Genomic DNA, 15,837 nt, shown 5'->3' on the forward strand with positions numbered 1-15,837 from the left:
GAGAGGTTAGAAGAAAGAGCGAGTGGTAAGGGGTAGGGCGAACACTAGGTAAGGACACTGGGCAGGGTGCACGCAGATGAGGCAGGTTGACAAATGGATATGGCGACAGGCGCTAAAATAGTGGCAGAAGGTTCGGTGGATGAGTGCTAATGCAAGGAGGCAAACCACAGAACAGCACTACTTTCACAATGCAGTATTGAGTGCAGGAGAAAAACTCACCTAAGTTCGAGAGTCCTGAATACTGGGAAGAAGGCTTAGGTTTCACAATGCAATTTAGAACACTTTCACAATGCAGTATTGAGTACAGGAGAAAAACACACCTAAGTTTTATAAGAGTCTGCTATAAGGTTGCAGGGTAGAGTGCCAACAAGGGCCACACCTACCTTCCGAAGCTGCTGCAGGTTGATGGCTGGCCACTGGCGTACCCATCCTGGGACACCTACAGACACCTGAAGACACAACAGGAGCCACTACCGTGGGAGCCGCCTTTTGCCTTAGGGGCCCCTGGCCTTAGGGCTGCTGGGCAGGGGCTGCCCTGGTAACGCCTGTAATGAGGAGGGGGGGCGTGCCAATCAGGGTGCGTGGGAGGGTAGGGAGGTGGGAGGAAGGGAGGGAGGGAACAGCACCGAGGATCACAGAAGGGGAGAGGGGGCAGGGGAGCAGACACAGGGTCAAAGGAAGAACAACAATGTACAAAAAAGAGAGAAACACAGACCACGGAGGGTCCCAATACCTTCTATAGCAGTCTGGAGTCACCCACTCTGCCCAGGATGGAAGTGGCGACGTCTTCTTTATCGGGATCAGGTACTGCGATCTGGCATGAGTACACCGGTTTCCACAAGTGCTCAAGACACTGAGCTATCTTTAAAACATCCAGGCACTGAAGCTTACCAATACACCTTTAGACCACGTTAAAGGATGTCTCACCCATGTCCAGATGCTCAGCAGCAACCCATGTACAGATGCTCAGCAGCCACTGTACAATAGCATGACTTCTGCTATGTATGTGTGTATACAATGAGAGGGAACAGAAGAGTCAACAGCTACCTCTTGTCAACCGTGTAAAGGAAGAAGGCCTATAGGAAGCAGATAGCTAGTTTATACAAATACTGGCTATTAAGGGTCACAAAATGGTCAGGAGGGAGTTTTATGATAATTCAATTTATTCATAAATTCAGAAACGCTTCTAAAAACTGTAGGTTCACAACAGAAAAAGCAAAAGAGCCTTAAAAAACACATGAGCCCTATCGGGTTTACAAGAAGAAATTCAAACTGTTTTTACATCACAGTTGGGTTATTGAGGGTTAGTAACATAGGTATATAGTGTGAATTCAAATACTACTTTTAGACTGGTAGAATGTTATTGTGATCGACACGTATAATGTTGGTGTTTCTAGTTCGGATTGATTCAACCTTCACTGGGATAAAACTATTCGCAGATGTAGGGTCCGAACTTTCATCAGGACATAGTTCAGGGTGGTGAACGCCTAGAGGGACAGATGACACATGAGAGAGTGTCAGAAAAACGGGATGACCTCACAGAGAGAATTTTGTGTGAGAAAAAACTGCGTGCTTAAAGCCTACCTTGGTAGTACCAGGGGTTGAACATGAAGTTATTTGATGCCTGCACAGGTATCTGGCAGGGGGTCCGTATCAAAGTCTACAGGGAAAAGGGGGTAACAGTGAGTTACCTAGATATTATGTTGATTCATAAGAAACTTAATTAGTAGGGAAGCATACCTTAGAGCAGGGGTCTCCAACCTTTACGTTAGCTAGAGCTACTTGTAGTGGAGGCCAACAGTGGAGAGCTACTAGCGGGTGATATCGGGGTGGGGATATTTATAAACCTCTGAATTGTTACCAATATTTTTTGGGCTCGATTATTTCCTCCTCTATAAACAGATGGAATAACATATGCCTTCACGATTATATTAAGAACTTCAAAAACCCCTTTGTTGCATTATTATTTATTAGTAGCTGTCTCAAAAAGACAGATATTTGTTGGACTACCACACAAATATCCTGTAATTTTTGTGCCCTTCCTTTGCGTTTTATGCAGTCTTTCTACATGCTAGGTACACTATTGTTTTCCAAATGTGCATTTCACACTTACATAAAAAAAAAGTAATTTCCAAATTGAAAAATGTTGCTTGCGTTCACAAGTTTTCTTTGAAATGTTTTTTTTTGTCAGACACCACACATACTCTGTTATTTGCCAGTAAGATAGCTCAGCGGGTTGAGTGCTCGCTGCTGCGATCTGAGCGTGATCTGCAGGTCGCAGGTTAAAATCCCGGCAAGGCCAACTCAGCCTTTCATCCTTCTGAGGTCGATACATGAGTACCAATTTCAGTTGGGTGATATTACATGTAAATATGTGCTTTGTAAAGCGCTTTGGATTAAGGCGCTATATAAATAAAACATCATTATCATTATTTGTGTGCCCCTCTGTGTTTTAGCACAGGTTATATTTATAAAGATGTTATTTGCTTGTCAAACTGGTTAATCACAAATAAATGTTTCTGTTATGCTGACAGCAGTTTTTAGGAAATTAAACTGTGGGTTCATGGGTTGCAACTTTTGATTTTCACAGAGGCAGAAATATCCCCACCTCAGCCCTGAAGATAAGCAAGCAACCAGCCCAACCCATACCCTGGCCAAACACATTGTATAGCACTTTTTTTTATAATGCATTGCAAAAAGTCATACGATTAACAAACTGTAGTTTTGAATATATAACATCTCAGCATCGGTCTGTCAACCTGCTGAACTACCCTGGTAGGCTTCTACTGTACAGCGTTTCTATGGATTGCTTAATGTACTAAAAGTGGGTGTACTTGTGTCATGAAGTGATTTAAAGTGGAAATGTACGGTGTGGAATTTGGAAAGAAACCACCTGAAAGAAATTGCACCATTTTTTAAATATTATTTTGAGCATTTCCAGGCGAGCGGCAGTGCTATTGTGATATTTTTATTGCGTGGTCACAATGATCCTGATCCTGCCCCAGCCCCTCCAACATCTCTGGCTAACAAGAGCAGCTTGCTTAAGAAAGACTAACGTGGGGGCGCACTAGGCCAACTGTGGTACTACAGGCGGCCTGCAGAAGCATAACGTGATACTGACATTTGTCAGTGGATTTACAAGCAGTTCCAAGTGGCACAGTAGCCAAGTTCTCTGCCTGCAATTGGCCTGACTAGGGTTCGGATCCTGAACACGGAACATGGCTACACAAACACCATTAAATAATATAATTTAGGAAACACCATTAAATAATATAACTTAGGATAAACGTTTATTTTTCGGTATCTTCAGCGCGGCGACTGAAAAGGCTCAGGCGAGCTACTAGTCGCCCGCGATCGACTGTTTGGCGACCTCTGCCTTAGAGTGTAGGTATGTACAGTCCAGCGTTGAGGCTGGAACGTTCACAAGTTAAATGCTGTGGTGACCGGGACTTGATCATGTTAGGAAATTGGCCAAGGTCGCTAAGTGAGGGAAAAAGGGCAAAGGGTAAGCTGCTATTTGGCTTACTTGAGATTGCAGGTGGTACATCCTAGCGTGGAGGTGCCTAAAATAGTTAGGGTACAATTTGCTAGATGATGTGCTTTTTTAAGGTTCTTTTGCTTTTTCTGTTGTGAACCTACAGTTTTTAGATGTGTGTCTGAATTTATGAATACATTGAATTATCATAAAACTCCCTCCTAACCATTTTGTGACCCTTAATAGCCAGTATTTGTATAAACTAGATATCTACCTCCTATAGGCCTTCTTCCTTTAAATGGTTGACAAGGGGTAGCTGTTGACTCTTCTGTTCCCTCTCATGTCAAAATCGCCTTTTTGAGTCAAGCCCCCCTTCAACAAAAAAGAAGGCTGTCTTTGCCCCCATATTTTCTTTTTGTGTGTATACAATGTGCATCAGGCAGCTAGGTGGGAGCCCCTCATATTAATGCATTGCTGGCTAAGCACCATGGATTGAGATGATGTTACTGCACCCCGGTTAGAGCCTGTATGCGCAATGCATGAGTCATAGTTAAGCATTTCTCGCTCTATTTGATCAACTATTCAAGGAAAAAACTGTAAGGCACTGAGAGAAGGGTTCTGGGCACACGCCCTTCTTTCAGAATTTGGCAGCTAGCTGCAGAGCCACTCTCCCTTTCGGCGGCCCCAGACACCATACCTTTTACACTGACGAACAAAGGTGCGCTTGCCTCTGGTGGCATGTGGCCTTTGGGTACAGGCTGTGAAAGGTGCAGGGTAAGGCTCCAGGGCTAGAGATAATGAGATGGTTGTGCTTATTTGAGTTTGTCAACCATGGCTACTTTTAACCTTTGGTTCCCTAGGCGTATACAGATGTGTCTATATCAAAAGGTGAGTGCTCCCAGTAATGTTGTATCATTAAGCCTTATTGTACACTGACGGTGTTTCTGAAGCCCTGAGATTCTGAAAGTGTTTGCTCTCACCCAAGGGGTAGTCCTAGGACGGATGTCCTAAACTAGGTGCAATTTAGCCTAACTCCTCTTTTCTGTTGTGTAATCTGATGTCATATAGCAGACCTTTCCCATGTTATGGTGCTGACTAGAGTCCCATGAACCTCCCATGTCCCATGAGTTGTGTAGGATGATTTTTCCTGTAAGGGGTCTACTTTCTAACTTTCTGATGGGGCAAATCTCTTGTGTGCTCTATAGCAAGGTTTGTGATGAGAAGGTCAAAGAAAAGATTGCCAAATATCAATATTTCCAGATATTTAGACCTCTGCCTGTATGACAGCACCAGCGGTAAGTGACTGAGGGTAGATCATGTAGGTAGAGGTCCATTAGCCATACCCAATGTTGGCTTCCTCCATTCAAGTGAATATAACCTTTGACATGCATTGTTATCTCATCACTAAAAATATCCATCTTCAACAGGGTGTCCGGTTATACTGCCGACTCCACAGTCTGTTCACACCTGTGATTCGGTGAGTTTCTTTGCTAACACTTTTAATTCCTTATGTCATGTATTTAAAGAGATTGATTTGATCTGGCAAATACTTGTTTGTTTGTTTGTTTGTTTATTGCATTTATAAGGCGCACCAGACCCAAGAGTAGCAGGGCGCAAAAGGATATGCGAAGCTTGCAAAGGTTACATAATATACAGTCAAGATCACATTACACAAGACAAAATATAATATACAAGATTCAAGTTACGCAGAGGGCGGGTTATTTACAGCATGGTAACTAGGGATGTGCGCAATTTACAAATTTACAATCAAACAGCAGGTCTTAAAAGCGAAACCCAGTTTCAGAGGAGAACTAATTCTCAGACAAATTAAGGTGAGTGATGAGATTCTTTCTAAAGAAAGAGTAGGGGAGGTCGGCTCTCAGCTGGTGTGGCAGGGAATTCCAGAGTTTAGCGGCCTTCACAGGAAAACTGTTACCGTCTATCTTGGAAGATTTGAATCTGGGTACTACCAGACAGTTAGTGTTAATAGTTCTAGATGGTCTACTGGATGTTCTTCTAGATATTCTGTCGATTAGATAACTCAGAGCCACATTATGAAGGGCTTTTTTGTGACAAGGAGGCTATTTTTAGTTGTATTTTATTATGGGTAGCCAATTGTGATGACGTCTGATAGCAGAGATGTGCACTCTTTTGTTAATGCCTAATGCAGCCCTAACTTAAGAACTTTGAGGGACCCCACACATGATAGGGGTAGGATCCGCAGATGCAGATGGTGAGAATACTCTGCTAGTTCTTTCACTCAGGAATGATTCTATCCACTTAACAGCGCTAGTGGAGAAGTGGGCTGCTGTATTCAAGTGCCTACAGAGGACCTTATGATCTACCAGGTCGAATGCAGCTGAGAGATCGAGTAGCAACAATAGTGCTGTTTTCTCTTGATCTCTCAGCTCATCGATCTGAGTCTTCAGGTCTATCAGTGCAGTCTCCGTCCCATGTAATGGTCGGAATCCTGACTGTCGGACCCCTAGGAGTTTGTGCTGTTCGAGGTGTTTCTGAATCTATAAGTATGCAATTTTATCTAGGATTTTGAGCAAAAATGGTACCGTTGTGATAGGGCGGTAATTGGTGGCGATAAGTGGGTCTAAAGTTTGCTTCTTGAGAAGCGGGAGGACCCAGGATTGTTTGAGATTGGCTGGGACGGTGCTGGAAGCAAAGGAGGCACTGATCAATTTAGAGATAAAAGGGGAGAGGTCTCTTGCAGCCTCTTTTATGATGTGCGCTGGACAGATGTCTCCTTTACAATTAGACGGTTTGAGAGAGAAGATGGTTTTTTCCACTTCGAGGAACGTTGTTTTAGTGAAGCAGAATGTAGAAGTTGGGTCAGTGATATTAGCATTAGGTAGAGAGTGGTAGTTAGAAGGTTGAGATATGTTCAAAGAGTCTTTCTTGTTTTTTCATCAATTTTGTTGATATCTTTGACTACCCGTGTGATTTGTGCCCACACGAATTGAATGTTGTGTTGCAATATGATGGCAAAGACTGTTGTTGACCAACTCTATGCACTCTTTGGGGAGGGTTGGAATGCTGTGTTGCTGAGGACTTTCTTTTGGGATGTGTTGATAGTATATATATGTATGCATGGGGTTGTCTAAAGTGCGGCCTCCTTGGGGCGCAAGGGAGAGCTGTGCCGCAGGTGTGGCATAGCAACAGAGCAGGGATCAGAGGATAGGAGAGAGCTTACATGATAAAGAGCTCAACAGCTGACGGAAAGGCCGCTCATTGTAATTCTGAACATACTACCAATATGCCCGACTCAGTGTGGAACTGGTGTTGACATTCAAGTGAATAACTAAACAAAAAATGCTATATAACAGTCAGCAGGGCTGTATGTTTCTTAATTGTATCTCAGATGCAGTGCGTTGGACAAAAGATATGCACCAATATGTTCATTAAAATAAAATTCCACAGCGTTTTTGCTAGTCTCATATCACAGAACGCACTACTTAACCTACATGCAATTTGTAATTATTTGTAATACCTTATGGTCTTGGAAAATATATTGAGTAAAATAGCTCCCATCTTTTTTTCTGGGGTGGTTTGCAGCCAGAATATTTCAGTCAATCAATACTAAGTATTCAGATAAGCAGAATGCATTACACACTTAAAATCAACTAAAAACAGTTTGCACAAAGTTAATTAGTTAAATACCTTAAAAAACTCTTGAATTCAATATACTGCATACAACTAAAATACAGTTATAGGCTCACCTGGTCTCCTCCTACTCTCCTCATTTCCAGTGGGATGCCGATGACACACAGCTTTACTCCAAACCCCCCCCTACTACCTTCTCTTCCTCCTCTCTTATCCCTGATTGTCCACCATTCACGCATAGTGTGCAGCTAACGATATCTGTTTTAATGCCAGTAAGATGGAGATCCTCTTATCGGGACACCGGCGCCCCCCATTCCTCCTACCCTCCTACCACCTTCTCTGGGCCCTCTACCCCCACCAAAGTGTGAGGCCATCTTCGACTCCGCTGTCTCCTTTACCCCTCACATCATGGACCTTACCAAGAAGACCCACTTCCAGCTCCACCTTCTCAGAGGCATTCGACCTTTACTCACCTTTCCCCTGACTCTCAATGTCTCTAGAGCTCTGGTCCTCTCTGGGCTGGACTCCTGCAACAGCCTCTTTCTCAAATGCCCTTTTTCCTCCTTATGCCCCCTCCAGCTAATCCAGAATAGGGCTGCAAGTCTTATCATTGGCCTCAAGCCTAGGGACCGTATCTCTTCAGCCCTAAAATCTCTCCACTGGCTTCCGGTGGCTACAAGGATCAAATTCAAGACCCTCTGGATCATTCACAAGGCTTTCTGGGGCCTGGGACCACGCTATCTCCAAATGTCCCTCCCTAGAAACTCCCCTGCTAGAGCCCTCCGATCCTCTAACTCCAATTCTTTGATTGTCAATCGATTCATTAAGCAGAGAGTGGGGGGGGGGGCAGGTCTCTTTCCTCAGCTGGTGCCTCCCTGTGGAACAGACTGTCTGCCCCTCTCAGACTGGAGCCAGGCCTCCTTAAGTTACGGAAACTGCTCAAAACTCTTTCCCTGGTTCCCTTCCCTGTTAACCACCCCACTGCCGCTGAGACCAGTGAGCTGGTCCTCATGAATCTTACAGGATACCAGGCCTTCTACTAAGTCGATGCCAGCACCTACCCCCACACTGCTCGGCGACTCTACATCCCACCTTTCTGAGTCGCCTGCACTAGCACTTCGTCTGAGGTCTCTGCCGTGGCTTCCCTTGGCACTTCCCTCCTGGGCCCCCCAACCAGCACTTGTCCATTCCCTTCCCCGTCGACCCCCCACCCATCTCTTTCTCCTGCACTTCTACACTGCACATGCATGTCCGAAAACCACAAGGCCTAGTGGAACCACGACTGTATATTTTTGCCAATGTTTTATCTCTCCCCTGTTCCCTTCCCATTCAGTGCTGGCGAACGTCAGAAATGGCATGACATACAATGTGTGTTTAATGTTATTTATTTATTAACCCTCTCCCCTAAAATTGTAAGTTCAATGCATCCAGCTGGCACTGCCAGCCTTTTTGTGTTTTTGATATAAATGCAGCATCGTCTTTCCTCACTTTCTACTCTGGGTGGTCTGGCTCCAAACCTTGAACAGGAGTTATTATACCATGGCCCTCATTACAACACCGGCGCTAAACCATGGCGCTATTAGCACCATGGTTGGTGCCGGTGTTGTAACGGGTCCGCCATGGTTCAATGGGGAATTACCACCCCGTTCCAAGGTTGGCGAGGCGGTAATTCCCCATTGAACCATGGCCCTTCCCCATTCCCATTTTCACCCCATAGGGCTCTATGGGAATGGGGAAGGCGCTAAGTACAGTACCGCAAATTGCGGTACCGTACTTAGCACCAAGGTCCCTTTGCGGGTCCCTACTTTAACGGCTGGTGTAGACCAGCCGTTAAGGTCGGGTCCCGCAAAGGGACCTCGTAGTAAGGCGCTAAGTGTTTAACGGCGCCGCAGCCTTTTACGGCGCCGTTAAAAACATGGTGCCAGGGTCGTAATGAGGCCCCATGTATGTCAAGTGAACAAAGCAATAGGATGAAGGTGCACCCTTGCCTGACTCCTTTAACTATTTGACAGGGGCCAGTTTTTTCCACTTCCAGGGGCCCAGTGCACTATGCCATAGTTATGTGTGCATAGGGCGGGCTCCAGCATTCTTATTCAGGGATCCCTGAGATGTGCTTGGGCTACTGTATCGAATGCCTTTTTCTAATCTATGATTACCATGAAAAGACCAGGATGTGTATATCACATGCACTGTCATATTTAACAGATTATACCTCTGGATAAGGCCTGTGCACAATTGGCTCCAGGTCTGTTTGCTGCCGGAATAAATAATATTCCCCTCAATGCAGGCAGCATTCTGGCAGTCTGATGGCTGCTAGGCAGAACACTGAGGTACTTCACACTCAGGCACTCCCACCTTTTGGCTGAACCTTCTACTCTCCTAGTCCCCTCTTCTGCCCTTCACCCTCAATGTCCTTCTCGCGCCTCTATCCGGAGTCCCCGACCCCTCCATAAGTACCTAAACTTACCTTTTGTTTGGCCTCTCCTTTTGCTGAGCACCATGCTTTCCGGTGTGCAGGCTTCCCCTTGCGTTTCCGAAGTGCAATGTTCTGTGTGCCAGTACCCCACTTCCTTTCCGCAATTGCATGCCAGTTTCTAACTGCTGGGATGCAGCCTTATAGCACAATCATATTAGATTTGCTAAGAAGTTGCATTTGCAATATTATAAAATGAGAAAACAAAACCAAATCAAATCTGCTTGCCCAGTTTTACTCTCGTGGCACTACATGGAAGAAAATACACCCATTGCTTTGAACCAAATACATTTAAGGTATACAGCTTGCTGGATTCAGCAGTGTTGGGCCCTTATATTACATTACATTACATCTCATTTGTTATGCGCACCATTGACCCTTGGGCATAAAGCACAAATGAGGACAGGATTAGAGATAAAGACCTTAGGACTTGTCTGCAAATTATTCCACTGTCCCCTGTGGTATGATGCGGCACTATTGGAGGAATCCTTATATTCAATAGGTCAGACAGATAAAAAAGTCTTCAATTCCTTCTTGAAAGATGCGAGGGAGGAGTGACTCCTCAGGCTTGTAGGAAGGTTATTCCACAGCGAGGGGGTCTTCACCTTGAATGCTCCCTTTTCCGCCTTCGTTGTTTTACATCTTGGCTGTATGATTTGGTTAGAAAAATCAGATCTCAAAGATCTTACATTACTCTTTGAAATTATGTACTGTTGTAAGTACTCAGGCATTACTTGAAGCCGGCATTTGAAAACTATAACCAATACTATAAAATTAATCCTGGCTTCAATAGGTAGCAGTGTAATGAGCGCCTGGCCACAGTTATATGACTATACCTTGGAAGTCTAAGAACAACTCTGACCGCCCAATTCTGGGCTACCTGCAATCTATGCACCTCTCTTTGGTTAATGCCCAGCAGGAGGCTGCAACAATAGTCCAATTTGGCACCTATAATTGCCCTGGCTATGGTATCAGCACTCTCCTGTGAAATCATGGGCCTCAGATGAGCTAAGAGTCTGATATAATAGACTACGCCTGCCACTACTGATGAAACATGAGCTTTCATGCTTAATGTCGAGTTCAGAGGTACTCCTAAAATGTTTGTTTTTGATAAGGGAGTGATAATGTCGTAGAAATTTGAAGGAGTCTTGACTTAACTTACTAATCGCCTTAGAACTGCCGACTATCAGCAGCTCAGTCTTACTGCGATTAAGAGCTAGGAAATTATTCAACATCCATTTTTCAATGAGGGCAAAAACTCTATTCACCTCCGCCTCATCCTTTTTGTGATGTCCCGACAACTTAATAACACATTGAGTATCGTCTGCATAATTAGAGAACACGACCACCTCCTCCTGTAACATAAAGAAGAAAGGGGCCACAACAAATTATACAGACAACGGGACAAGTTTATGTATAATATATATGTATTATTCCAATTTCCAAGCCATAGTCACTGTTGCCCTCATACAATAATCTGCTGGAAGGTTTCTGCGATCACCTTCAAGATGTAGGCAGGGAGTATAGGAGATTCAAGAGGATAGCTCAGGGGAAACGTGCTCGTCTTGGAAGTAAGACGACACGGAGCACCACAGGATCGATCCCCAGGTCTGCCCTTAGAACCCTCTGGGTATTAACAGCGTTATAAACAACATATCATGTCATATCATATGTGGAGAGTTTATTACCTAGGTATAAGCACTGTAGTCAGTTTTGAATGGGACGTATAAGACATTGTACACAGAAATGTAAATCAATGACAGATGCATAAACAAAATACATTAGTTATTGCAGAGGGATATAACAGTCCTGTGGTTGGAGGTTTACCACAAACCACAACAATTCATTACTCCTATTACACGTTGTCATTCAGTGGTTAGCAATTTCTGTTTGTAATCTACTGTTCCAGCACCATTAGAAATACAAGAAAAAATAGCAGTGCCAAGGACTTTTCAATCTTGGATGAATTACATTCTCCAATTGAAACAAACAATTACTAGTTCAGGGCTAGGATGACCAATAATCTGTCTTGACTTTACATCAGGAGCTGTAGAGCTAATCAGTGGCGTGAGTGTGGAATGTGGGGGCACCCCTTGATTCCTTGATGTGTTCCAGTTGTCCAGTGTTTGCATTAATGAAACGCGAGTAAGGAACAATGTACCAATAGCTGAACACCATGCAGCATTAGCGCGTCAAAAAGACTACAGCTCTGTAGGATTGCAGGGATCAGTAGTGACTAAACCCTCTACTCAGCCTCACACTACTACTAAACCAGCTGTGATCCCAATTGTGAAGGTAAAATAGATGCAGTCGAACAGGTGTAGCTCCTTTGCCTTTTGTGGCAATGTGTTCCAACGGTAGGCTCTACTCTCAATGGGGGTGTAAAGTGATAACAATATCAATCCCAACAGCAATGGTACAACAACTCCAAAACAAAATAACATCCAATCAAGGTTCTATAAAACTATCTATACTTTAATCAAGCAATTAGAATGCAATCAACTAACTAAAATCAAAAAGGGGTGTGGGAGCCCCTCTACTGAAAACGAACATGATTCAAAAACCCTGTTCTTTGGAATTTCCTCCACTCAGGAGAGTTTGCAGCCACTTTTTCTTCTACTGCACCCTTCACAGAGAAGAGATAATATTTGCATATGTGTCTGGCCCCACCCACAAGGGCAGTACAGCACGGAAATGCTAGGCAATTCTGAACAAGAGTACAATCAGCATCTAACTAAAATCACTAACTTAAACGCCCCATCCTGCAGAGAGAACACAACAATGCAGAACCGGTGCACTATAGCACTCTGTGTACATAAGCAGTCAGGATCAGGCAAGCAAGTGCATCAATATCACTGTTGAAAGAATATTTCTTTCAAGAATAGGATTAAAAAAAGGTGCTTGCAAGGCACTATGTTTCAAAAGGGGACCAGGGTGAAAGGGCTTCTTGACAGTAGCTTATTCGTAGTCTCAGGTGGTTCGACTGTGTTGAACTGGGCTTCTCAGTGCTATTCCTGTGATCGTACTGGGTTTGAGATTCAGCAAGTTTTGATCCACATGCAAGTCAGCATTGAGTCAGCTTAGAGCTGAAGCTCTGTGCAGTTTGAGTTGACGTTCAAGGTGATGTGGTTCAAAGGGTTAAACAGGTTTAGTTTGGGGATTTAGTTGGTTTGAGATAATGCTACCTCGGGTTGTCAGCGCATGACATGATGGCTTCAGTGGTTCGAGTCAGGCCATGGCGGGGTCCTGTTGTTCAAAGATCCTCTGAGTCAAGTGCATCTGTAGTTGTGAGCCAGTGTGGCTGTTGAGGTGGAGATAAATGATACTGATTTGAAGCAGCTTTGAGCCAGTCCAGAGATGCAGGTGAGCAGTTAGAAGCCATGATATGTGCCAAAAGAAGCACAGTAGGTTCTGTCGGTTTGAAAGGTGTTGAAAGCTGTGCAAAGAGGATTTCAGCATTCTCTTTGGCTTTCCGGTTCCTGGGAGACCCAATCGAAGCTGAGTCCTTCTTTATCTGCCCCCCTAGTGCAAGGAGTTTGGCTGGCAGCTACAGGATTTCCTTCACCTCCAGGTAGGAGCCCGGCTTCAGCACAACTGGGAAAGTGGCAGGCATTGGTCCACAGCAGTTCACCCCATTGTTCGTAGGCGGTGGTTAGGTGTCAAAGCTCCCTTCAGGCTTGGATGCCTTTATCTTCAACTCACTTCACCTCACTGTTGCAAGACTTTGGAATGGACTGGACTCCCAATAGACCTCCAGTGAATTATTTTTACCTTCTCGAAAGGCGAAAGATGAAACAAGGAAGGAATGGGAGACTCCTTCTTTAAAAAGGCAAATTGTAGCAGGGGATTGGATAAAAGCAACCCTGCCGTAAGGGATCCAACCCCATGATGCTTTATGATAAGTCATTTATAACAACCCTTTAGACAAGTGTTTCTAGGTGCAGAAATCACACAATCTTTGTCTTATTTCATCATACTCAAAGTGCCTTGTTATGTAAGAACTGAAGTGAAAAGGATGGAAGGGAGCCGTAACCGAATACCAAGAGGGTGAACCCCCTTCCCAGGACACCTTACCTCTCAGGGGATGGGACTCTAACTCCACTCCTTTCTCATGCCTACTGACTTTAAAGGCCCTGTGTAGTGCAGCACCCTGGTGTGAGGCTGTCCTTTGTTTTGTGAGCACCCCTTTCAAGCAGGGCTCCCATATGACCTCCTGGTGGGAGCTCTTATGCCCTGAGGGTAGGTGTTACCTTTTCACCCGGGGAATCAAAGGAAGGCAGCATCCTATCTTTTGTCTCACTTGTTGTAGGAGAGACAGCTGAGCTTGCCATTAATATATAGCCTTGACATCACTCACCTAGGCTAACAGGGTTGGCACTTGCTCGATTGCTTAATTATTGTGTGCTTTTATCAGTCACCATACCATAACCAGGTATGGCTTATTCTTAGAGATTATGCTGCCACTAGACTGATAAGGCAAATTTTCTTTACAGAAGTTTGATCTGATTTCTATTTGATTTTATCTACTTATGATGCACTGTGCATGACCTAACAGGAACATCTACATCTGTGTGCAGCATCATACAAGTCGATGAAGGAGCAGAAGCAATAAAGGGGGGCATCTTATTTGAAAAGATACATTTTTAGATTTGACCTAAAAAGAGTCAAGGACTCAATGGGGAGGACGTCCCAGGGGTATTGGCACATTTCAAAGCAACGTTAGTCATCTTGGAATACATAGCAAGTAGGAACTGTTAACAAATGATTCTGTAGAGACGGAAGATCTTGTGACGGCCAGTAAGGCTGATTCCTATCAGGCTGAAAAATGTGGTACGAGTCCATGTAAGCATTTAAACATGAGGTAAAAAAACTTTAAATATTGTGTTTGAATGACAACCAATGGAGAGATCTTTGTAATTGAGAGATTGGGGAACATTTTGGCACATGGTGAATAAGTCTAACATCCACATTTAGTATAACCTATAGGCAAGTCAATGGCCATTGTGGGACACCATCTACAATAGCATTGGCGTAGTCCAAATAAGAGTTAACCACAAGCCCGGCCAAAGCAGGATGATCTGCAACCAAGACAAAATGAAGAGCAAAATGCAACAATAGAAGTCTATAAAAGATACATGTATGAATTGCTCCGTCCTGTTTATCACAGCCTATGGGATTGCCAATAACAAGCTAAATATTTTCACTGTGTGGGCAAAGGAAGTTGGGGGTTCAAATAGAGAAGGAGTGGTTGGTAACTGTGATGGGTTTGTAACCAAATGTTTAGGTCCAAACAGAATAATCTCAATTTTAGATGTATTCAGTTGCAATTTAATAAAAATTATCCATTGTTTGACTTCCTCCCTACAGTCAACAATATTTTGAAAAGAGTATGTGGAGTTAATATATCTGCATGTCAGCTGCACCGGAAATGTACTAAAGATTAAAATTGGAAAAGATAGACATCAGCCAATCGATATAAATATTAAAAAGGATGCGGCACAAAACCGAGCCCTGTGGAACACCACAGGAACTTGAATTGGATAAGCAGTTATCGAGTTTCGCCAATGTTGTACATTCTGACAGAAAAGACTGAAACCATCATAAGGATTGTTGAGATACTCGTGCAATCCCCGACAGCTTAAATCAGAGGATATCGTGATTCACAGTGTCAAAGCCTGCCGAGAGATCCAATATGATCCGCATGGTACAAAAACCATTATCAGCATGTTTCATGATATCGTCCCATGCTGCTACCAAGGCTGTTCTGTTTCATAGGACAGAGAGAAGCCAGCTTGAATTCATGCTCTTGCAGTTGTGATGTAACTACTTTCTCCAATGTTTTTTGCAGGCCAGGAAAGGCCTCATATCCATAGGTAGTTCTGTAGCAATCATGCATCAAGAGATGTTTTTATTAGAAGGGGGTGACTGTAGAGGACTGCAAGACCCCTGAAACAACCCTTTGTTTGATTGAGAGATTAACAAATATTATTATAAAATGAACTAGAGAGTGTGCTTGTTTATGGGTAACACATGCCCGTATGGGGTAGTGATCAAAATTAGGTGCTTTTAAGGCAGAAAGAGATAATACAATCAACTTCAGAGAAATTTGAGGGAAGTCAAAGTTCTTAAGTTAAAATGCTACCTCGGACTATAGTGACTTTGGGTTACAGCAGCTGTCAGGGAGGGACATGTGACCTTTGCACCTGCCTTCTGCCACTCGGGAGCGGGGGCTGCAGATGTCAGAAGGCACATGGATAACTATGATTTTGGCTTGTAG

At 43.9% G+C, this 15,837-nt stretch overlaps 1 protein-coding gene across 1 annotated transcript in view; it reads left to right on the forward strand.

Annotated features, from left to right (window-relative positions):
- PREX2 (phosphatidylinositol-3,4,5-trisphosphate dependent Rac exchange factor 2) overlaps positions 1 to 15,837 on the forward strand; it is a 1,458,907-nt gene that overhangs the window by 634,680 nt on the left and 808,390 nt on the right. The window contains exon 14 of the mRNA XM_069621155.1: positions 4,903 to 4,952. Within this exon, the coding sequence (XP_069477256.1) occupies positions 4,903 to 4,952 (50 nt within the window). The remainder of the gene's footprint in view (positions 1 to 4,902; positions 4,953 to 15,837) is intronic.

This window comes from Ambystoma mexicanum, chromosome 5q, assembly GCF_040938575.1.
Source record: "Ambystoma mexicanum isolate Mex_15411 chromosome 5q, UKY_AmexF1_1, whole genome shotgun sequence".
NCBI lineage: Eukaryota > Metazoa > Chordata > Amphibia > Caudata > Ambystomatidae > Ambystoma > Ambystoma mexicanum.